Source organism: Patagioenas fasciata, chromosome 29 (genome assembly GCF_037038585.1).
Source record: "Patagioenas fasciata isolate bPatFas1 chromosome 29, bPatFas1.hap1, whole genome shotgun sequence".
Taxonomy (NCBI): domain Eukaryota; kingdom Metazoa; phylum Chordata; class Aves; order Columbiformes; family Columbidae; genus Patagioenas; species Patagioenas fasciata.
Window position 1 is genome coordinate 5,550,340 of NC_092548.1, and position 23,632 is coordinate 5,573,971.

Below are 23,632 nucleotides of genomic sequence, written 5' to 3' on the forward strand. Positions count from 1 at the left end.
CCCAGTCCATCCCAGTTCCAACATCCCAGTTCCATCCCAGTTCCCCCCAGTTCCATCCCAGTCCATCCCAGTTCCAACATCCCAGTTCCATTCCAGTTCACCCCAGTCCATCCCAGTTCACCCCAATTCGTCCCAGTTCCCCCCAGTTACAACATCCTAGTCCATCCCAGTTCACCCCAGTCCATCCCAGTTACAACATCCCAGTCCACCCCATTTCCACCCCAGTTCCATCCCAGTTATACCCCAGTTCCATCCTAGTTACAACATCCCAGTCCATCCCAGTTCACCCCAATTCATCCCAGTTCACCCCAGTTCCAACATCCCAGTCCATCCCAGTTCACCCCAATTCATCCCAGTTCACCCCAGTTCCAACATCCCAGTCCATCCCAGTTCACCCCAATTCATCCCAGTTCACCCCAGTTCCAACATCCCAGTCCATCCCAGTTCACCCCAATTCATCCCAGTTCACCCCAGTTCCAACATCCCAGTCCATCCCAGTTCACCCCAGTTCCATCCCAGTTCCAACATCCCAGTCCATCCCAGTTCACCCCACAGCCAATCCCAGTTCACCCCAGTTACACAACCAGGCCCCTCCCAGTCCCCCCCAGTCTGACCAGTTCATCCCAGTTACACCATCCCAGTCCATCCCAGTTACACCATCCCAGTCCATCCCAGTTCACCCCAGTTACACAACCGGGCCCCTCCCAGTCCCCCCCAGTTTGAGTCACCGGGCCCATCCCAGTTCCCCCAGTTCAGCACCTTTATTGACACCAGTAACAGCTCCCAGTACAGACCAGTTCAGCAACCCCCTCCCCCACCCCGCGGGGACCCAGGCGTCCGGGAGGCCCACAAAGGGACCCAGGCGTCCGGGGGACCCCCCAACACCCACTGTGACCCACAGAACCCCACACCAGAAGGGACCCAGGCGTCCGGGAGCTCCCTGAGAAGGGACCCAGGCGTCCGGGAGGGACCCAGGCGTCCGGGAGCTCCCCCGAAAAGGGACCCAGGCGTCCGGGAGCTCCCCCCAAAAGGGACCCAGGCGTCCGGGAGCTCCCCCGAAAAGGGACCCAGGCGTCCGGGAGCTCCCCAAAAAAGGGACCCAGGCGTCCGGGAGCTCCCCAAAGAGGTGGACCCAGGCATCCGGGAGGGACCCAGGCGTCCGGGAGCTCCCCCCAAAAGGGACCCAGGCGTCCGGGAGCTCCCCAAAGAAGTGGACCCAGGCATCTGGGAGGGACCCAGGCGTCCGGGAGCTCCCCCCAAAAGGGACCCAGGCGTCCGGGAGCTCCCCAAAAAAGGGACCCAGGCGTCCGGGAGCTCCCGGAAAAAGGGACCCAGGCGTCCGGGAGCTCCCCCCAAAAGGGACCCAGGCGTCCGGGAGCTCCCTAAGAAGGGACCCAGGCATCCGGGAGCTCCCCCCAAAAGGGACCCAGGCGTCCGGGAGCTCCCCAAAAAAGGGACCCAGGCGTCCGGGAGCTCCCCAAAGAGGTGGACCCAGGCATCCGGGAGGGACCCAGGCGTCCGGGAGCTCCCCACAAAAGGGACCCAGGCGTCCGGGAGCTCCCCCAAAAAGGGACCCAGGCGCCCGGGAGCTCCCGGAAAAAGGGACCCAGGCGTCCGGGAGGGACCCAGGCATCCGGGAGGGACCCAAAGAAGTGGACCCAGGCATCCGGGAGGGACCCAGGCGTCCGGGAGCTCCCTGGAAAGGGGACCCAGGCGTCCGGGAGCTCCCTGGAAAGGGGACCCAGGCGTCCGGGAGCTCCCGGAAAAAGGGACCCAGGCGTCCGGGAGGGACCCAGGCATCCGGGAGGGACCCAAAGAAGTGGACCCAGGCATCCGGGAGCTCCCGAAAAAGGGACCCAGGCGTCCGGGAGCTCCCCAAAGAGGTGGACCCAGGCGTTCGGGAGGGACCCAGGCGTCCGGGAGCTCCCTGAGAAGGGACCCAGGCATCCGGGAGCTCCCGAAAGAGGGACCCAGGCGTCCGGGCCCCTCATATGGCGACGCTGTTCTCCACGTCGGGGGGGTCCAGGTACCGGTACGGCAGCTCCAGCCCCCGGTTCCGGTCCCGGATGCGGCGGGAAATGGCGGCCAAGCGGCGCTGGAATCGACCAATCAGGCGTCGCGGTTGCTCCTCCGTGAAGTGCTGCTCCGGGTAATGCCCCAGGGGGCGCTGCGGGAGAATTGGGGGTCACCCGGACGCCTGGGTCCCTTTTTTCGGGGTGCTCCCGGATGCCTGGGTCCCTTCTCCCAGGGAGCTCCCGGACGCCTGGGTCCCTTATTCAGGGTGCTCCCGGATGCCTGGGTCCCCTTTATTGGGGGGGTCACCCGGACACCTGGGTCCCTTTTTTGGGGGTGGGTGGGGGTGGGTGGGGGATGGGCAGGGTCATGTGGGTGGGGGAGGGGCAGGGGGATGGGGTGGGGGATGGGGGACGGGGGGGTGGGGGATGGGTGGGGGATGGGGTGGGGGATGGGTGGGGGATGGGGTGGGGGAGGGGCAGGGGGATGGGGTGGGGGATGGGGGACGGGGGGTGGGGGATGGGGTGGGGGATGGGGTGGGGGATGGGGTGGGTGGGGGATGGGGTGGGGGGGTGGGGGATGGGGTGGGGGAGGGGGGGGGACGGGGGGGAATGGGGGGGGATGGGTGGGGGATGGGTGGGGGATGGGGTGGGGGTTGGGTGGGGGATGGGTGGGGGGGGTGGGGGATGGGGTGGGGGAGGGGGGGGGACGGGGGGAATGGGGGGGGACGGGGGGGAATGGGGGGGGGATGGGTGGGGGATGGGTGGGGGTGGGGGAGGGGCTCTCACCATATCCAGGGGTTCATTCTGGAGCACCCACAGCACCCAGGGTTGGGTTGGGTGGGGGATGGGTGGGAGATGAATGGGAGATGGGTGGGGGATGGGGGACAGGGGGGGTGGGGGACAGGGGGGGATGGAGTGGGGGATGGGGGTGGGGGATGGGGGTGGGTGGGGGAGGGGCTCTCACCATATCCAGGGGCTCGTTCCTCAGCACCCACTGCACCCAGGGTTGGGTTGGGTGGGGGATGGGTGGGGATGGGTGGGGGATGAGGGGGTGGGGGGATGGGGTGGGGGATGGGGTGGGGGATGGGTGGGGGATGGGTGGGGGATGGGGTGGGGGTGGGGGAGGGGCTCTCACCATATCCAGGGGCTCGTTCCTCAGCACCCACAGCACCCAGGGTTGGGTGGGTGGGGGAGGGGTGGGGTGCGAAGGGATGGGGGATGGGTGGGGGATGGATGGGGGATGGGTGGGTGGGGGATGGGTGGGGGAGGGGCTCTCACCATATCCAGGGGCTCGTTCCTCAGCACCCACAGCACCCAGGGTTGGGTTGGGTGGGGGATGGGTGGGAGATGAATGGGAGATGGGTGGGGGATGGGGGACAGGGGGGGTGGGGGATGGGTGGGGATGGGTGGGGTGGGTGAGGGGTGGGTGGGGGATGGGTGGGGGTGGGGGAGGGGCTCTCACCATATCCAGGGGCTCGTTCCTCAGCACCCACAGCACCCAGGGTGGGGTTGGGTGGGGGATGGGGGGGTCAGGGTGGGATGGGGGATGGGTGGGGATGGGTGGGGGATGGGTGGGGATGGGTGGGGATGGGTGGGTGGGGGATGGGGAGGGATGGGGTGGGGGATGGGTGGGGGATGGGTGGGGGTGGGGGAGGGGCTCTCACCATATCCAGGGGTTCATTCTGGAGCACCCACAGCACCCAGGGTTGGGTTGGGTGGGGGATGGGTGGGAGATGAATGGGAGATGGGTGGGGGATGGGGGACAGGGGGGGTGGGGGATGGGTGGGGATGGGTGGGTGGGGGATGGGTGGGGGATGGGGGACGGGGGGGTGGGGGATGGGTGGGGATGGGTGGGTGGGGGATGGGTGGGGGATGGGGGACAGGGGGGGTGGGGGATGGGTGGGGGATGGGTGGGGGTGGGGGAGGGGCTCTCACCATATCCAGGGGCTCGTTCCTCAGCACCCACAGCACCGCCAGCACCCTTGCGGCCGCATCCATGGGCGGCAGCGTCTCCAGCAGCTCCCCCTCCCCCACCGGGGCCTTGCTGTGCGGGGGAGGGGCGCGCAGCACGGGGGGCATGTTGGGGGGGAACCCCAGTTCAAACTGGGACGCAATGGGGACACCGGGGAGGTCACAACTGGGACCCCCCCACACACACCCAGGGCACCCATGGAACCCCCCCCCCCCACCACCGAGGGAACAGGGGGGACCCAGGAGTGCGGGAGGGACCCAGGAGTGCGGGAGGGACCCAGGAGTGCGGGAGGGGACCCAAAGGGTGAAGGGGGACCCAGGAGTGCGGGAGGGACCCAGGAGTTCGGGAGGGGTCACAAAGGGTGAAGGGGGACCCAGGAGTTCGGGAAGGGACCCAGGAGTTCGGGAAGGGACCCAGGAGTTCGGGAGGGGTCACAAAGGGTGAAAGGGGACCCAGGAGTTCGGGCGGGGACCCAGGAGTTCGGGGGGGGTCACAAAGGGTGAAAGGGGACCCAGGAGTTCGGGAGGGACCCAGGAGTTCGGGGGGGGACCCAGGAGTTCGGGGGGGGGACCCAAAGGATGAAGGGGGACCAAGGAGTTCGGGAGGGACCCAGGAGTTCGGGGGGACCCAGGAGTTCGGGGGGACCCAGGAGTTCGGGGGGGGGGTCACAAAGGGTGAAAGGGGACCCAGGAGTTCGGGGAGGGACCCAGGAGTTCGGGAGGGACCCAGGAGTTCGGGGGGGGATCACAAAGGGTGAAGGGGGACCCAGGAGTTCGGGGGGACCCAGGAGTTCGGGGGGGGACCCAGGAGTTCGGGGGGGGGGTCACAAAGGGTGAAAGGGGACCCAGGAGTTCGGGAGGGACCCAGGAGTTCGGGGGGGGACCCAGGAGTTTGGGAGGGACCCAGGAGTTCGGGAGGGGACCCAGGCGTCCGGGAGGGGACCCAGGCGTCCGGGAGGGGACCCAGGCGTCCGGGCTGACCTGGCCGCTGTTGGTGGCCGCGTGATGCGCTGAGCAGGTGTAGATGATGGTGGTGACGAAGGTGACGAGTTGGGGGATGGAGGTGAGCGCAGAGGGGACACCTGGGGGGACACGGGGGGGACACGGGGGGGGTCATGGGGGGGGTCATGGGGGGGTCCCTGGGGGTCCCATGGGGTCCAAAGGGGTCCCATGGGGGTCACAAGGGGGGGTGCTGGGGGTCCCATGGGGGGGTCCTGGGGGTCCCATGGGGGTCACGAGGGGGGGTCCTGGGGGTCCCATGGGGGTCATGGGGGGGTCCTGGGGGTCCCATGGGGTCCAAAGGGGTCCCATGGGGGGGTCCCATGGGGTCCCTGGAGTTCCCATGGGGGTCACGAGGTGGGGTCCTGGGGGTCCCATGGGGTCATGGGGGGGTCCTGGGGGTCCCAAGGGGTCCCAAAGGGGTCACGTGGGGGGGTCCTGGGGGTCCCATGGGGTCCCTGGGGGTCCCATGGGTGGGTCCTGGGGGTCCCATGGGGGGGTCCTGGGGGTCCTGGGGGTCCCAAGGGGTCCCATGGGGGTCACAAGGGGGGATCCTGGGGGTCTCATGGGGTCCCTGGGGGTCCCATGGGGGGGTCCTGGGGGTCCCAAGGGGTCCCAAGGGGGTAACGTGGGGGGGTCCTGGGGGTCCCATGGGGTCCCTGGGGGTCCCATGGAGGGGTCCTGGGGGTCCCATGGGGTCATGGCGGGGGGTCCTGGGGGTCCCATGGGGTCCCTGGGGGTCCCAATGGGGGGTCCTGGGGGTCCCTGGGGTTCCCATGGGGTCATGGGGGGGTCCTGGGGGTCCCAAGGGGGTCACGTGGGGGTCATGAGGGGGGGTCCTGGGGGTCCCATGGGGTCCCTGGGGTTCCCATGGGGGGGTCCTGGGGGTCCCATGGGGTCATGGGAGGGGGTCCCATGGGGGTCATGAGGGGGGGTCCTGGGGGTCCCATGGGGTCATGGGAGGGGGTCCCATGGGGGTCATGAGGGGGGGTCCTGGGGGTCCCATGGGGTCATGGGAGGGGGTCCTGGGGGTCCCACGGGGTCCCATGGGGATCATGAGGGGGGGTCCTGGGGGTCCCATGGGGTCATGGGAGGGGGTCCCATGGGGGTCATGAGGGGGGGTCCTGGGGGTCCCATGGGGTCATGGGAGGGGGTCCTGGGGGTCCCACGGGGTCCCATGGGGATCATGAGGGGGGGTCCTGGGGTCCCTGGGGGTCCCATGGGGGGGTCCTGGGGGGGTCCTGGGGGTCCCAAGGGTTCCCAAGGGGGTCACGTGGGGGAGTCCTGGGGGTCACAAGGGGGGGTCCTGGGGGTCCCATGGGGTCATGGGGGGGGGTCCTGGGGGTCCCATGGGGTCCCTGGGGGTCCCAATGGGGGGTCCTGGGGGTCCCTGGGGGTCTCATGGGGTCATGGGGGGGTCCTGGGGGTCCCAAGGGGTCCCTGGGGTTCCCATGGGGGGGTCCTGGGGGTCCCATGGGGTCATGGGAGGGGGTCCCATGGGGGTCATGAGGGGGGGTCCTGGGGGTCCCATGGGGTCATGGGAGGGGGTCCTGGGGGTCCCACGGGGTCCCATGGGGATCATGAGGGGGGGTCCTGGGGGTCCCATGGGGTCCCTGGGGTTCCCATGGGGTCATGGGGGTGTCCTGGGGGTCCCAAGGGGATCACGAGGGGGGGTCCTGGGGGTCCCATGGGGTCCCTGGGGGTCCCATGGGGGGATCCTGGGGGTCCCAAGGGGTCCCAAGGGGGTCCCATGGGGGGGTCCTGGGGGTCACAAGGGGGGGTCCTGGGGGTCACAAGGGGGTCACGAGGGGGGGTCCTGGGGGGTCCCATGGGGGGGTCCTGGGGGTCCCAAGGGGTCCCATGGGGGTCACGAGGGGGGGTCCTGGGGGTCCCAAGGGGTCCCATGGGGGGGTCCTGGGGGTCCCATGGGGGTCATGAGGGGGGGTCCTGGGGATCACGAGGGGGGGTCCTGGGGATCACGAGGGGGGGTCCTATCAGGGTCACAGGGGGGTCCTAATGGGGGAAGCATGGGGGCTCCTATGGGGGTCACATGTGGATCACAAGGGGTCCCATGGGGGGGTTCATAGGGGTGCCATGGGGGGTCCCATTGCGTGTCCCATGGGGGTCCCATAGGGGGTCACAGGGGTCCCATGGGGGGTCCCAATGGGGGAATCATGGGGGCTCCTATGGGGGTCACAAGGGGTCCCATGGGATCCAATGGGGGGTTCCTGGGGGTCCCAATGGGAGTGGCCAATGGGGGGGGGTCCCAATGGGGGTTATGGGGGGTCCCAATGAGGGGGGGTCCCAATGAGGGGTTCCTGGGGGTCCCAATGGGGGCGGTCCCGGGGGATCCAATGGGGGGGGTCCCAATATGGGGATCCCATGGAGGGGGGTCCCAATGTGGGGGTCCCAACGGGGTGAGGTCCCAATATGGGGATCCCATGGGGGGGTCTCAATGAGGGGGTTCCCAATGGGGGGGGGGGTCCCAAATAGAGGGGGGGGTCCCAAATAGGTGTCGTGGGGGTCCCATGGTGGGGTCCCAATGGGGGGGTCCCAATGGGGGGGGGGAGGTCCCGAGGGATCCCATGGGGGGGTCCCAATGAGGGGGTCTCAATGGGGTAGGGGGTCCCAATGTGGGGGGGGTCCCAATTGGGGGGGGGTCCCAATTGGGGGGGGGGGTGACAATGGGGGGGGGGGGTCCCAATTTGGGGGGGGGTCCCATGGGGGGGTCACCTGAGCGCTGGCGCCCGAGGAAGCCGCGCCGGAAGATCTCGGCCACCCAGGCCTGCAGTTCGGGGTCCCCTCGCACGTCCCCGTCGCACGAGTAATAGTGACACACGACCCCCCCCACGAACCTGCGGGGGCGGGGGGGGCACCCGGACGCCTGGGTCCCTCCCGGACGCCTGGGTCCCCCCATAGCCCCCCATGTTCCTCCCGAACTCCTGGGTCCCCCCCATAGCCCCCCATGTTCCTCCCGAACTCCTGGGTCCCCCCATAGCCCCCCATGTTCCTCCCGAACTCCTGGGTCCCTCCCTGAACTCCTGGGTCCCCCTTCACCCTTTGTGACCCCCCCAGAACTCCTGGGTCCTTTCCCGAACTCCTGGGTCCCCCCTGAACTCCTGGGTCCCTCCCGAACTCCTGGGTCCCCTCCCGAACTCCTGGGTCCCCCCTGAACTCCTGGGTCCCCCCCGAACTCCTGGGTCCCCTCCCGAACTCCTGGGTCCCCCCCGAACTCCTGGGTCCCCTCCCGAACTCCTGGGTCCCCTCCCGAACTCCTGGGTCCCCTCCCGAACTCCTGGGTCCCCCCTGAACTCCTGGGTCCCCCCCGAACTCCTGGGTCCCCTCCCGAACTCCTGGGTCCCTCCCCGAACTCCTGGGTCCCCCCTGAACTCCTGGGTCCCCTCCCGAACTCCTGGGTCCCTCCCGAACTCCTGGGTCCCCCCCACCCCTTGTGACCCCCCCCAGAACTCCTGGGTCCCCCTTCACCCTTTGTGACCCCTCCCGAACTCCTGGGTCCCTCCTGAACTCCTGGGTCCCCCCCGAACTCCTGGGTCCCCCTTCCCCCTTTGGGTCCCCCCCCGAACTCCTGGGTCCCCCCCCAAACTCCTGGGTCCCCTCCCGAACTCCCGGGTCCCTCCCCACCCTTTGGGTCCCCCCCAGAACTCCTGGGTCCCCCTTTACCCTTTGTGACCCCTCCCGAACTCCTGGGTCCCTCCCGAACTCCTGGGTCCGCCCCCGAACTCCTGGGTCCCCCTTCACCCTTTGGGTCCCCCCCCACCCCTTGTGACCCCCCCCAGAACTCCTGGGTCCCCCTTCACCCTTTGTGACCCCTCCCGAACTCCTGGGTCCCTCCCGAACTCCTGGGTCCCCCCCGGACGCCTGGGTCCCACCTGTGGATGGCGGCCCAGATGCGCTTGGCGTCGTGTCCGAAATGGTAGCCGGGGGTGTCGGCGACGCGGCGGCGCCGAAGGTCCCGCGGTAGCACCAGCGCCGAATAACGGAGCGAACGGAGCCCCCGGGACAGCAGGGACAGGAGACCCCGGCGGCCCAGGGACACCGCCTGCGGGAAACGGCCAAACGGGACACGGATCGGCCCGAAACGGGGAGAAATGAGCCCAAAATGGGGAGAAATCCAACCGGAATGGGGAGAAACGCGAGCGGAATGGAGACAAATGGGCCCGGAATGGAGCCAAATGGGATCGGAATGGGGAGAAATGGACCCGGAATGGACTCAAATGCAACTGGAATGGAGCCAAACGCAACCGGAATGGGGAGAAATGGACCCGGAATGGACTCAAATGCAACTGGAATGGAGCCAAACCCAACCGGAATGGGGAGAAATGGGACCCGGAATGGAGTCAAATGGGGCCCGGAATGGAGTCAAATGGGGCCCGGAATGGACCCAAATCCAACTGGAATGGGGAGAAATGGACCCGGAATGGAGCCAAATGGGCCCGGAATGGGGAGAAATGGACCCGGAATGGAGCCAAATGGGCCCGGAATGGAGCCAAATGGGTCCGGAATGGGGAGAAATGGGCCCGGAATGGAGCCAAATGGGCCCGGAATGGAGCCAAACCCAACCGGAATGGGGAGAAATGGGCCCGGAATGGAGCCAAACGGAACCCGGAATGGAGCCAAACGGGACCCGGAATGGAGCCAAACCCAATTGGAATGGGGAGAAATGGACCCGGAATGGACCCAAATGGGCCCGGAATGGAGCCAAATGGGCCCGGAATGGAGCCAAACCCAATCGGAATGGGGAGAAATGGGCCCGGAATGGAGTCAAATGGGGCCCGGAATGGAGTCAAATGGGGCCCGGAATGGACCCAAATCCAACTGGAATGGGGAGAAATGGACCCGGAATGGAGCCAAATGGGCCCGGAATGGGGAGAAATGGACCCGGAATGGAGCCAAATGGGCCCGGAATGGAGCCAAATGGGTCCGGAATGGGGAGAAATGGGCCCGGAATGGAGCCAAATGGGCCCGGAATGGGGAGAAATGGACCCGGAATGGACTCAAATGCAACTGGAATGGAGCCAAACCCAACCGGAATGGGGAGAAATGGACCCGGAATGGAGCCAAATGGGCCCGGAATGGGGAGAAATGGGCCCGGAATGGACTCAAATGCAACTGGAATGGAGCCAAATGGGCCCGGAATGGAGCCAAACCCAACCGGAATGGGGAGAAATGGGCCCGGAATGGAGCCAAATGGGATCGGAATGGGGAGAAATGGGCCCAGAATGGAGTCAAATGGGATCGGAATGGAACCAAATGGGATTGGAATGGGGAGAAATGGGCCCGGAATGGAGCCAAATGGGATCGGAATGGGGAGAAATGGGCCCGGAATGGACTCAAATGGGCCCGGAATGGAGCCAAATGGGATCGGAATGGGGAGAAATGGGCCCGGAATGGAGTCAAATGGGCCCGGAATGGAGCCAAATGGGACCTGGAATGGAACCAAATGGGACCCGGAATGGACCCAGAACTGACCCAAATGGACCCAAATGATCCAAGATCAACCCAAATTGGCCCAAAACGGACCTAAATCCCACCCAAATTCGCCCCAAAATCCCCCCCAAAACCCATCAAAAACCCCCCCAAACACCCCCAAACCCCCCAAAACCCCCCAAAACCCCCCAAAACCCCCCAAAACACCCCAAACCGGGTACCTGGTCGAAGACGCCCCCCGGGTTGAGCAGGAACTTGCGCGCCAGGGTCCCCACGTGCACCGTGAACCGCGTGTGCGGCACCAGCAGCTGCGGGCGCCCGGACGCCTGGGTCCCCGCCCCCGGACGCCTGGGTCCCTGCCCCCGGACGCCTGGGTCCCTCTATACCCCAACATCTGAGTCCCTTTATACCCGGACGCCTGGGTCCCCTATACCCTCCCATCTGAGTCCCTCTATACCCGGACGCCTGGGTCCCCCTATACCCCAACATTTAGGTTCCTCTATACCCGGACGCCTGGGTCCCCAACACCTGGGTCCCCAACTCCCGGACGCCTGGGTCCCCTATACCCTCCCATCTGGGTCCCCTATACCCGAACGCCTGGGTCCCTCTATACCCCAACATCTGAGTCCCTTTATACCCGGACGCCTGGGTCCCCCCGCACCCCAAAACCAGGGGACACCCACACCCGGACGCCTGGGTCCCCAACTCCCGAACGCCTGGGTCCCCAACACCTGGATCCCCTATACCCGGACGCCTGGGTCCCCTATACCCTCCCATCTGAGTCCCTCTATACCCGGACGCCTGGGTCCCCAACTCCCGGACGCCTGGGTCCCCTATACCCTCCCATCTGAGTCTCTCTATACCCGGACGCCTGGGTCCCCAACACCTGGATCCCCTACAGCCGGACGCCTGGGTCCCCTATACCCTCCCATCTGAGTCCCCCTATACCCCAATATTTAGGTTCCTCTATACCCGGACGCCTGGGTCCCCCTATACCCCAATATTTAGGTTCCTCTATACCCGGACGCCTGGGTCCCCCTATACCCCAATATTTAGGTTCCTCTATACCCGGACGCCTGGGTCCCCAACACCTGGGTCCCCAACTCCCGAACGCCTGGGTCCCCTGTACCCTCCCATCTGAGTCCCTCTATACCCGGACGCCTGGGTCCCCCTATACCCTCCCATCTGGGTCCCTCTATACCCGGACGCCTGGGTCCCCAATACCCGGACGCCTGGGTCCCCAACTCCCGAACGCCTGGGTCCCCATCCCCATTCCCCCCAGTTTGGGGGTTACCTTGTAGAGGGGGTGCTGGGGGGGCAGGTGCCGCAGGGTGCTGAGCGCGAACACCTCCCCCAGCAGGTGCGCCCGCAGCAGGTGGCTCAGCGCCTCGTGCACCTGGAACTCAGCACCGCGCACCCAGACCTTGGCCAGGAGCCACGTCCCGGGGGGGTCCCCGGGCAGGAAGATGGGGGCGTCGGGTCCGGGGTGCTGGGACAGCTGGGGGGGGCATGGCGGGGGTCACCGCATAGCGCCCGGACGCCTGGGTCCCTCACACCCGGACGCCTGGGTCCCAAACTCCCGGACGCCTGGGTCCCCTGTACCCTCCCATCTGAGTCCCTCTATACCCGGACGCCTGGGTCCCCAACTCCCGGACGCCTGGGTCCCCTGTACCCTCCCATCTGAGTCCCTCTATACCCGGACGCCTGGGTCCCCAACTCCCGGACGCCTGGGTCCCCTGTACCCTCCCATCTGAGTCCCTCTATACCCGGACGCCTGGGTCCCCCATGCCCGGACGCCTGGGTCCCTCACACCCGGACGCCTGGGTCCCCTATACCCTCCCATCTGAGTCCCTCTATACCCGGACGCCTGGGTCCCTCACACCCGGACGCCTGGGTCCCTCACACCCGGACGCCTGGGTCCCCTGTACCCTCCCATCTGAGTCCCTCTGTACCCGGACGCCTGGGTCCCTCACGCCCGGACGCCTGGGTCCCTCACGCCCGGACGCCTGGGTCCCCCATGCCCGGACGCCTGGGTCCCCTATACCCTCCCATCTGCGTCCCTCTATACCCGGACGCCTGGGTCCCCCATGTCCGGACGCCTGGGTCCCCTATACCCTCCCATTTGAGTCCCTCTATACCCGGATGCCTGGGTCCCTCACACCCGGACGCCTGGGTCCCTCACACCCGGACGCCTGGGTCCCTCACACCCGGACGCCTGGGTCCCCCATATCCTCCCATCTGAGTCCCTCTATACCCGGACGCCTGGGTCCCAAACTCCCAGGTCCCCTGTCCTGACCTCCTGGGTCCCCCCCAAACCCCTGGGTCCCCATTTTGGGGTCACCTGGATGGTGATGGGTGGGACCCACCCTGAACCCCCAGACCCCCCCACACCCCAGAGTCCCCCCCGAACTCCTGGGTCCCCCCCCGAACTCCTGGGTCCCTCCCGAACTCCTGGGTCCCTCCCGGACGCCTGGGTCCCCCCTGAACTCCTGGGTCCCTGGGGCACTCCTGGGTCCATCCCCAAACTCCTGGGTCCCCCCCGAACCCCTGGGTCCCCATTTTGGGGTCACCTGGGTTGTGATGGGCGGGACCCACCCTGAACCCCCAGACCCCCCCACACCCCAGAGTCCCCGAACTCCTGGGTCCCCCCCTGAACTCCTGGGTCCCCCCCGAACTCCTGGGTCCCCCCTGAACTCCTGGGTCCATCCCCGAACTCCTGGGTCCCTCCCGAACCCCTGGGTCCCCATTTTGGGGTACCTGGATGGCGATGGGCAGCAGTTGCCCGTCGGGGCGCTGGTGCAGGAGGCACATGGGGGCGGCCACGTACGTGGGGCGGCCGTGGATCAGCGCCGTGGGGATCCCGTCCAGCACCCCATAATCCGCCAGGTAGATGTTCCCTGCCTGGGGGGGGCACCCGGACGCCTGGGTCCCTCCCGGACGCCTGGGTCCCCACCCACCCATTGGGGTCCCCATCCCTTCCTGAACTCCTGGGTCCCCCCGAACTCCTGGGTCCCCCAACCATTGGGGTCCCCACCCCTCCCCGAACTCCTGGGTCCCTCCCCAACCATTGGGGTCCCCACCCCTCCCCGAACTCCTGGGTCCCTCCCCACCCATTGGGGTCCCCACCCCTCCCCGAACTCCTGGGTCCCTCCCGGACACCTGGGTCCCCCCACCCATTGGGGTCCCCACCCCTCCCCGAACTCCTGGGTCCCCACAACCATTGGGGTCCCCCCCAACCATTGGGGTCCCCTCCCCGAACTCCTGGGTCCCCCCCAACCTTAGAACCTCCCAACCATTGGGGTCCCATTGGGGTCCCCACCCCTCTCCGAACTCCTGGGTCCCTCCCGAACTCCTGGGTCCTCCCCAAACATTGGGGTCCCCATCCCTTCCTGAACTCCTGGGTCCCCCCTGAACTCCTGGGTCCCTCCCGGACGCCTGGGTCCCCCCCAACCATTGGGGTCCCCATCCCTCCCCGAACTCCTGGGTCCCTCCCGGACTCCTGGGTCCCCCTTGAACTCCTGGGTCCCTCCCAAACTCCTGGGTCCCCCCACCCATTGGGGTCCCCATCCCTTCCTGAACTCCTGGGTCCCCCCCCCAACTCCTGGGTCCCCCCCCGAACTCCTGGGTCCCCCCCAACCTCAGAACCCCCCAACCATTGGGGTCCCCACCCCTCCCCGAACTCCTGGGTCCCCCCCGAACTCCTGGGTCCCTCCCAACCATTGGGGTCCCCACCCCTCCCCGGACACCTGGGTCCCCCCGAACTCCTGGGTCCCCCCCACTCATTGGGGTCCCCATCCCTCCCCGAACTCCTGGGTCCCTCCCGGACGCCTGGGTCCCCACAACCATTGGGGTCCCCCCCAACCATTGGGGTCCCCTCCCCGAACTCCTGGGTCCCCCCCAACCTTAGAACCTCCCAACCATTGGGGTCCCATTGGGGTCCCCACCCCTCTCCAAACTCCTGGGTCCCTCCCGAACTCCTGGGTCCTCCCCAAACATTGGGGTCCCCATCCCTTCCTGAACTCCTGGGTCCCTCCCGGACGCCTGGGTCCCCCCCAACCATTGGGGTCCCCATCCCTCCCCGAACTCCTGGGTCCCTCCCAAACTCCTGGGTCCCCCCACCCATTGGGGTCCCCATCCCTTCCTGAACTCCTGGGTCCCCCCCCCAACTCCTGGGTCCCCCCCCGAACTCCTGGGTCCCCCCCCGAACTCCTGGGTCCCTCCCAACCATTGGGGTCCCCATCCCTCCCTGAACTCCTGGGTCCCCCCAATTTTGGGGTCCCCCCCTCACCTCCATCTCCCCCTGCAGGGAGGTGTGTGGCCCCAGGCTGGGCGCCACCATGCGTGGGGTGACGGGGAAGTTGGGGGGCAGGCGGTGGCAGCGGCGCAGCAGGACGGGGTTCACCCCGCTCAGGTACTGCGCCCCGAAAAACGCGTCGTCCCGCCAGTGCTGCAGCACGTACTCTGCGGGCCCGGACGCCTGGGTCCCTCGGACGCCTGGGTCCCTCGGACGCCTGGGTCCCTCCTGTCCCACCGAGGCGCCTCCCGGACGCCTGGGTCCCTCCCATGTTCCTCCCGAACTCCTGGGTCCCCTCCCGAACTCCTGGGTCCCCCCATAGCCCCCCATGTTCCTCCCGAACTCCTGGGTCCCCCCCATAGCCCCCCATGTTCCTCCCGAACTCCTGGGTCCCCCCATAGCCCCCCATGTTCCTCCCGGACTCCTGGGTCCCCTCCCGAACTCCTGGGTCCCCCCATAGCCCCCCATGTCCCTCCCGAACTCCTGGGTCCCCCCATAGCCCCCCATGTTCCTCCCGAACTCCTGGGTCCCCTCCCGAACTCCTGGGTCCCCCCACAGCCCCCCATGTTCCTCCCGAACGCCTGGGTCCCCTCCCGAACTCCTGGGTCCCCCCCATAGCCCCCCATGTTCCTCCCGAACTCCTGGGTCCCCCTATAGCCCCCCATGTTCCTCCCGAACTCCTGGGTCCCCCCCATAGCCCCCCATGTTCCTCCCGAACTCCTGGGTCCCCTCCCGAACTCCTGGGTCCCCTCCCGAACTCCTGGGTCCCCCCATAGCCCCCCATGTTCCTCCCGAACTCCTGGGTCCCCTCCCGAACTCCTGGGTCCCCTCCCGAACTCCTGGGTCCCCCCCATAGCCCCCCATGTTCCTCCCGAACTCCTGGGTCCCCTCCCGAACTCCTGGGTCCCCCCATAGCCCCCCATGTTCCTCCCGAACTCCTGGGTCCCCCCATAGCCCCCCATGTTCCTCCCGAACTCCTGGGTCCCCCCATAGCCCCCCATGTTCCTCCCGAACTCCTGGGTCCCCTCCCGAACTCCTGGGTCCCCCCATAGCCCCCCATGTTCCTCCAGAACTCCTGGGTCCCCTCCCGAACTCCTGGGTCCCCCCATAGCCCCCCATGTTCCCCCCAGACTCCTGGGTCCCCCCATGTCCCCAAGTCCCCCAATGTCCCCAACGCCCCCATTATCCCCATGTCCCCCCCAACGCCCCCAAGTCCCCCAATGCCCTCAAGTCCCCCCATAGCCCCCCAAGTCCCTGATGTCCCCCCAATGTCCCCATGTCCCCAATGTCCCCCCATCTCCCCATATTGCCCCATGTCCCCAATGTCCCCCCACATCCCCAAGTCCCCCACTGTCCCAAGTGTCCCCGCGTCCCCCAATCTCCCCATTGCCCCCAGTGTCCCCCCATGTCCCCAATGTCCCCCCATGTCCCCATATTGCCCCATGTCCCCAATGTCCCCCCATGTCCCCAAGTCCCCCAATGTCCCAAGTGTCCCCGCGTCCCCCAATCTCCCCATTGCCCCCAATGTCCCCCCATGTCCCCAATGTCCCCAAGTCCGTACGTATGACCGGGCAGGGCAGACACTGGAACAGCCGCGTCAGCCCCTCCATGCTGGGCCACGAGTGGGGACGGTCCAGGAGCCCCCGGAGCTTGGACACGAGCAGCCTGGGGACATTGGGGACATTGTGGGGACATGGGGACATCGGGGGGACACAGGGACATTGGGGGGATACGGGGACAGGGGGACAATGGGGACATGATTGGGGGCCACTGGGGGAGGGCTCTAGGACCCTGGGGGTTACTTGGGGTCACTGGGAGGGGTTTTAGGACCCTGGGGGTCACTTGTGGTCAGTGGGGGGGTTTTAGGACCCTGGGGGTCACTTGGGGACACTGGGAGGGGTTTTAGGACCCTGGGGGACACTGGGGGGGGTTTAGGACCCTGGGGGTCACTCGTGGTCAGTGGGGGGGTTTTAGGACCCTGGGGGTCACTCAGAGGGGTTTTAGGACCCCGGGGGTCATTTGGGGACACTGGGAGGGGTTTTAGGACCCTGGGGGTCACTCGGGGACACTGGGGGGGTTTTAGGACCCTGGGGGTCACTCAGGGTCAGTGGGGGGGTTTTAGGACCCTGGGGGTCACTGGGGGGGGCTTTAGGACCCTGGGGGTCACTGGGGGACACTGGGACATGAGGGGACATTGGGACAGGGGGATATGGGGACATGGGGGGACAATGGGGATATGGGGGACATCAGGATATAGGGGGGGAAGAGGGGAATATGGGGACATTTGGGATGGGGGGGACAGGGGGACATTGTGGGGATGGGGGGGACATGAAGAACGTGGGGACAATGGGGACCACGGTGGGGACACAGAGACAGGGACACAATGGGGGGACAAGACGGGGGGGGGATTCAGGGTCAAGGTCAGGCTGGGGTCAGAGGTCACTCACCCACTGCCCCCCCGCAGGTAAAAGGCGGCGGCTTTGGGGAGCGAGTAACAGAGATCGGGGTCCGGGGGGGTCCCGAATGGAAGGGACCAAGGCAGCCCGGGGGCGTACGGGGCCAACCTGGGGGGGAAATAGGGGTTAAACACCCCCCCGGGGGCAAGAAGGAACCCCCGGGGGGCAAATAGGGGCAAGCTGGGGGGGGAATAATGGGTTAAATACCCCCCTGGGGTCATAAAACCCCCTGGAGAAAGACAAATGGGGGGGGGACCCAGGAGTTCGGGAGGGGACCCAGGCGTTCGGGGCGGGGGGTGGAGAACCCAGGAGATCGGGAAAGGACCCAGGCGTCCGGGAAAGGGACCGAAAAATTCGGGGAGGGGACCCAGGAGTTGGGGCCGGAACCAAAGTTCGGGGTCGCGGGGGCAGAGGGGGGGAGACTTAGAGGTGGCACCGAGGCGCCTAAAGGGACCGGAAGTGATGTTACACCGAGGCAAATGGGGGTGGAAAGGGGCGGTTTGGGGCTCCCGATTGGATTTTTAGGGGGGGTTTTGGGGACCCAGGAGTGCGGGAAGGGACCCAGGAGTGCGGGGGGGACCCAGGAGTGCGGGGGGGACCCAGGAGTGCGGGGGGGACCCACCGGAAGCGGCGTCGCTGTTGAATGAGGTAACGTTGGCGGATTCGCCGTAGCACCGGGTTACGCTCCTGGGCCAGCGTCTTCGCTGGGGGTGACACCGTCAGGGACCCAGGAGTTCGGGGGGACCCAGGAGTTCGGGGAGGGGACCCAGGAGTTCGGGAGGGGACCAGGAGTTCGGGAGGGGACCAGGAGTTCGGGCTTCCCCAACAACTCCACCCATAGAGGACCCAGGAGTTCGGGAGGGGACCCAGGAGTTCGGGATTCCCCCCCATTTCCCCCATAGAGGACCCAGGAGTTCGGGAATGGACCCAGGCGTCCGGGATTCTCCCCCCATTTCCCCCATAGAGGACCCAGGAGTCCGGGAGGGGACCCAGGCGTCCGGGATTCTCCCCCCATTTCCCCCATAGAGGACCCAGGAGTTCGGGGAGGGGACCCAGGAGTTTGGGAGGGGACCCAGGAGTTCGGGCTTCTCCCCCCATTTCCCCCATAGAGGACCCAGGAGTTCGGGAGGGGACCCAGGAGTTCGGGAGGGGACCCAGGAGTTCGGGATTCTCCCCCCATTTCCCCCATAGAGGACCCAGGAGTTCGGGAAGGGACCCAGGAGTTCGGGATTCTTCCCCCATTTCCCCCATAGAGGACCCAGGAGTTCGGGAAGGGACCCAGGAGTTCGGGATTCTCCCCCCATTTCCCCCATAGAGGACCCAGGAGTTCGGGAGGGACCCAGGAGTTTGGGGGAGGACCCAGGTGACCAGGAGGGACCCAGGAGTTCGGGAAGGGACCCAGGAGTTCGGGAAGGGACCCAGGCGTCCGGGCGTCACCCACCTGTCCCCTCGGGCAGGTCCCATTGCCCGTACCCCACCAGCCAGCGGTACCAGGGGAAGTGGAAGGGACCCTTCTGGTCCTCGTCCCCTTCGTCGTCACCCTGGACGTCCCCGATGTCCCCAAGGTCAATGTCACCTTCATCCTCTTCATCCTCCTCCTCCTCCTCGTCCCCCCCCTCCTCCTCCTCGGTGTCACCGGGGTCGCACGGGGCCGAGAATTCGGATGCTCCGTCGTCATCGTCGTCGTCATCGTCGTCATCGTCGTCGTCATCGACGTCGCTGTCATCGTCATCGGTGGGGTCGGGCGTGGCTGGGGGCGTGGTCGGGGGCGTGGCCGGGGGCGTGGTCGGCGGAGGCTCCGCCCCTTCCGGCCACACCCGCAGGGTTTGGAGGAGCCAGCTGCTCTCGGGGAGGCCCCCGAAGGGCGACTTGTGCAGCCGAACCAGCAGGAGGCGCCCCAGGGGGCGGGGGCAGGGCACCCGGAACTCGCTGCACTGGGGGAGGGGAGAGTGGAGGGGGGCGGGGTCATGGGAGGCCACGCCCACTCCACACCACCACACCCACGCCCCCCCGGGGTGATGTCATGGGGGGGGTGAGGTCATCATGGGGGGGGGGGGTGAGGTCACCGGGGGGGGGGGGGGGGTGAGGTCACCGGGGGGGGGGGGGGAGGGGGGAGGGGGTGAGGTCACCATGGGCGGGGGAGGGGGGGAGGTCACCATGGTGGGGGGAGGGGGGGAGGTCAGGTCACCATGGGGGGGGGGGGGGGTGAGGTCACCATGGGGGGGGGGGGGGGGGTGAGGTCACCATGGGGTGGGAGGGGGGGTGTTACCATCACCAAGTTATCCAAGTTATGACGTCACCATCACCGTCTCGTGACATCACCATCATACTATGACATCACCGTCACCACACTATGACATCACCACGTTCTGATGTCACCATCACCATGTTATGACGTCATCATCACCATGTTGTGACATCACCATGTTCCAACGTCACCGCCACCACATTATGACGTCACTGTCACCATGTTGTGACGCCACCGCGTTCTGATGTCACCGTTACCCCGTTATGACGTCACCGTCAGCACGTTATGACGTCACCGTCACAGTGTTGTGACATCACCGTGTTCTGATGTCACCATCACGATATGACGTCACCACGATATGATGTCACCGTCACCACGATATGACATCACCACGATATGACGTCACCACGTTACAACGCCACGGTCACCACATTATGACGTCACCACGTTATGACGTCACCGTCACAGTGTTGTGACGTCACCGCGTTCTGACGTCACCGCCACCGTGTCGTGATGTCACAGTCACCACGTTGTGATGTCACGGTGTCACTGCGTCATCGTCGCCACGTTGTGACGTCACCATCAGCGTGTTGTGATGTCACCGTGTTACGATGTCACCTCCACCGCGTCACCGTCACCGTGTTATGACGTCACCACCACCGTGTTATGACGTCACCACATTACGACGTCACCATCTCCACGTTACGACGTCACCATCACAGCGTCATGACGTCACCGTCACCACATTATGACGTCACCGTGTTACGAGGTCACTGCCACCGCCTCGGCGTCACCACGTTCTGATGTCACCGTCACCGTGTTATGACGTCACCATCACCATCTTGCGATGTCACCGCGTTCTGATGTCACCGCCACCGCGTCACCGTCACCATGTTACGATGTCACCGTCACCGTGTTGTGATGTCACCGTCACCGTGTCATGACGTCACCACCACCATGTCACCGTGTCACCGTCACCTTGTTATGACGTCACCAGCACCGCCCCCTGGGGACACCCACAGGGTCACCTGTCACAGCCCCATGTCCCCAAGTCCCTCCCAGGTGTCCCCCCCTCCCTCACCCAAATAGGGGACCCAGGCATCCGGGTGTCCCCCACCCCCCTATAGGGGACCCAGGAACCCATGTGTCCCACAGCCCTAATAGGGAACCCAGGAGTGCCCCACCCACCCCAATAAAGGACCCAGGAGTTCGGGAGGGGGACCCAGGCATCCGGGATGGGGACCCAGGAGTTCGGGGGTCTGGGTGCCCCCAATAAAGGACCCAGGAGTTCGGGGGTCTGGGTGTCCCCAGTAAAGGACCCAGGAGTTCGGGGGTCTGGGTGTCCCCAATAAAGGACCCAGGAGTTTGGGATGGGGACCCAGGAGTTCGGGGGTCTGGGTGCCCCCAATAAAGGACCCAGGAGTTCGGGATGGGGACCCAGGAGTTCGGGGGTCTGGGTGTCCCCAGTAAAGGACCTAGGAGTTCGGGAGGGGGACCCAGGAGTTCGGGGGTCTGGGTGTCCCCAATAAAGGACCCAGGAGTTCGGGGGTCTGGGTGTCCCCAATAAAGGACCCAGGAGTTCGGGGGTCTGGGTGCCCCCAATAAAGGACCCAGGAGTTCGGGATGGGGACCCAGGAGTTCGGGGGTCTGGGTGCCCCCAATAAAGGACCCAGGAGTTCGGGGGTCTGGGTGCCCCCAATAAAGGACCCAGGAGTTCGGGGGTCTGGGTGCCCCCAATAAAGGACCCAGGAGTTCGGGATGGGGACCCAGGAGTTTGGGGGTCTGGGTGTCCCCAATAAAGGACCCAGGAGTTTGGGATGGGGACCCAGGAGTTCGGGCGTCTGGGTGTCCCCAATAAAGGACCCAGGAGTTCGGGGGTCTGGGTGTCCCCAATAAAGGACCCAGGAGTTCGGGATGGGGACCCAGGAGTTCGGGGGTCTGGGTGTCCCCAATAAAGGACCCAGGAGTTCGGGAGGGGGACCCAGGAGTGCGGGGGTCTGGGTGTCCCCAGTAAAGGACCCAGGAGTTCGGGGGTCTGGGTGTCCCCAATAAAGGACCCAGGAGTTTGGGATGGGGACCCAGGAGTTCGGGGATCTGGGTGCCCCCAATAAAGGACCCAGGAGTAGGGGAGGGGGGGACCCAGGAGTCCGGGCATTCAGGTGTCCCCAAAAAGGGACCCGGGCGTCCGGGGGAACCCAGGAGTCCGGGGAGGGGACCCAGGAGTCCGGGGAAGGGACCCAGGAGTCCGGGGAAGGGACCCAGGAGTCCGGGGAAGGGACCCAGGAGTCCGGGAAGGGACCCAATCATCCCGCAGCCCCTCTCACCGCTCCGGGCGCGAAGTCGGGACCCCACGTGTCCAGAGGGGTGCGTGGGCTGATCCCGCGGGTCCCCACGAGCGTCACCGCGATGCTGTCGCTGGTCCCGGCCAGGGGGTGACACCCGGTACGGACCCGAACCCGGTACGCGACCTCCATGGCTGCAGGGCGGAGCCTGCGAGCCGCTTTTATAGCCCAGGCCACGCCCCCGACGCGCAGCCATTGGGGCGTGAGCGCCGCCGCCACGCCCAGGAGGCGGGGACACGACGCTGATTGGTGGAGCGCCCCCCCAAGGCCGCGCCCACGCCCAGAGGGCGGGAAGCAGCGCTCATTGACTCGCACCCCGGTAGGGGGGGGGGGAAGCCACGCCCAGAGGGCGGGGAGCAAACGCTGATTGGTGGAGCCGCCCGCGGAGGGCGGTGCCAAGCGCGCTGATTGGCTGAGGCCCCCAAGGGCCGTGTTTATGGTGCGTTTAAAGCGATACGATCGCTATGATTGTGATATATGTGACTTACAGCGATTGCACAACGATAACGCGGTATCATTATAATAAATACCAATTCTTTAGCGCAATTATGACTAATTTTAATTACAGTAAATAATATAATGCGATGTAATAGCACATAATGCAAAATAATGCAATATAAAATAATGCAATATAATTATAACGTGCTGCAAAATACAATATAATTACAGTATACTATAAAATCAAAATGTAGTTTTAATATAGCGTAATATAATAAAGAGTAATATAATATGGTTATTGCGTGGTGCCCGGACGCCTGGGTCCCTCCCGAACTCCTGGGTCCCCTATTTGGGTCCCCCGGACGCCTGGGTCCTTTATTGGGGGCACCCGAACTCCTGGGTCCTTCCTGAAGTCCTGGATCCCTCCCGAACTCCTGGGTCCCTCCCGGACTCCTGGGTCCTTCCTGAACTCCTGGGTCCCTCCCGGACTCCTGGGTCCCTCCCGAACTCCTGGGTCCCCCCCCGGACTCCTGGGTCCCTCCCAAACTCCTGGGTCCCTCCCGGACTCCTGGGTCCCACCCGAACTCCTGGGTCCCCACCGAATTCCTGGGTCCCTCCCGAACTCCTGGGTCCCCCCCCGGACTCCTGGGTCCCTCCCGAACTCCTGGGTCCCTCCCGGACTCCTGGGTCCCACCCGAACTCCTGGGTCTCCACCGAATTCCTGGGTCCCTCCCGAACTCCTGGGTCCCCCCCCGGACTCCTGGGTCCTCCCCCGAACTCCTGGGTCCCTCCCGGACTCCTGGGTCCCACCCGAACTCCTGGGTCCCCCCCGAACTCCTGGGTCCTCCCCGAACTCCTGGGTCCCTCCCGGACTCCTGGGTCCTCCCCCGAACTCCTGGGTCCCTCCCGGACTCCTGGGTCCCCCCCCGGACTCCTGGGTCCCCCCCGAACTCCTGGATCCCTCCCGAACTCCTGGGTCCCCCCCGAACTCCTGGGTCCCCCCCCGGACTCCTGGGTCCTCCCCCGAACTCCTGGGTCCCTCCCGGACTCCTGGGTCCCACCCGAACTCCTGGGTCCCCCCCGAACTCCTGGGTCCCCCCCGAACTCCTGGGTCCTCCCCGAACTCCTGGGTCCTCCCCCGGACTCCTGGATCCCTCCCGGACTCCTGGGTCCCACTCGAACTCCTGGGTCCCCCCCGATCTCCTGGGTCCTCCCCGAACTCCTGGGTCCCTCCCGGACCCCTGGGTCCCTCCCGAACTCCCGGGTCCCTCCCGGACTCCTGGGTCCATCCCCGAACTCCTGGGTCCCTCCCGAACTCCTGGGTCCTCCCCGAACTCCTGGGTCCCTCCCGAACTCCTGGGTCCCCCCGAACTCCTGGGTCCCTATTGGGGGACGCCCGGAAGCTTGGGCCCCCTCTTCGG

General features: G+C 66.3%; 1 protein-coding gene across 1 annotated transcript; it reads right to left on the minus strand.

Moving 5' to 3' along the window:
* Nucleotides 1–1,908: 1,908 nt before the first annotated feature.
* LOC139825854 (polyunsaturated fatty acid lipoxygenase ALOX15B-like) lies at nucleotides 1,909–21,938 on the minus strand. The gene is made up of 14 exons (XM_071800229.1): nucleotides 21,756–21,938; nucleotides 18,625–19,117; nucleotides 17,806–17,887; nucleotides 17,175–17,291; nucleotides 16,289–16,392; nucleotides 14,722–14,894; nucleotides 13,191–13,334; nucleotides 11,728–11,931; nucleotides 10,655–10,741; nucleotides 8,876–9,045; nucleotides 7,719–7,840; nucleotides 4,968–5,068; nucleotides 3,951–4,118; nucleotides 1,909–2,167 (listed from the first exon to the last, which is right to left on the minus strand). Exons 1-14 carry the CDS (start codon nucleotides 21,903–21,905, stop codon nucleotides 1,988–1,990), a joined length of 2,295 nt encoding a protein of 764 aa, XP_071656330.1. The 5' UTR covers nucleotides 21,906–21,938; the 3' UTR covers nucleotides 1,909–1,987.
* Between the last annotated feature and the right edge of the window lie 1,694 nt (nucleotides 21,939–23,632).

Bases quoted from the DNA above. Each gene is read 5' to 3' on its own strand.
- LOC139825854 (XM_071800229.1), bottom strand. From the start codon at position 21,905: ATGGAGGTCGCGTACCGGGTTCGGGTCCGTACCGGGTGTCACCCCCTG. The intron at 14,895-16,288 runs GTACGGACTTGG...CCGGGCCCGCAG, and splicing joins TCTGCCCTGCCCGGTCATAC to AGTACGTGCTGCAGCACTGG. The intron at 10,742-11,727 runs GTAACCCCCAAA...GGGCGCCCGCAG, and splicing joins CCCAGCACCCCCTCTACAAG to CTGCTGGTGCCGCACACGCG.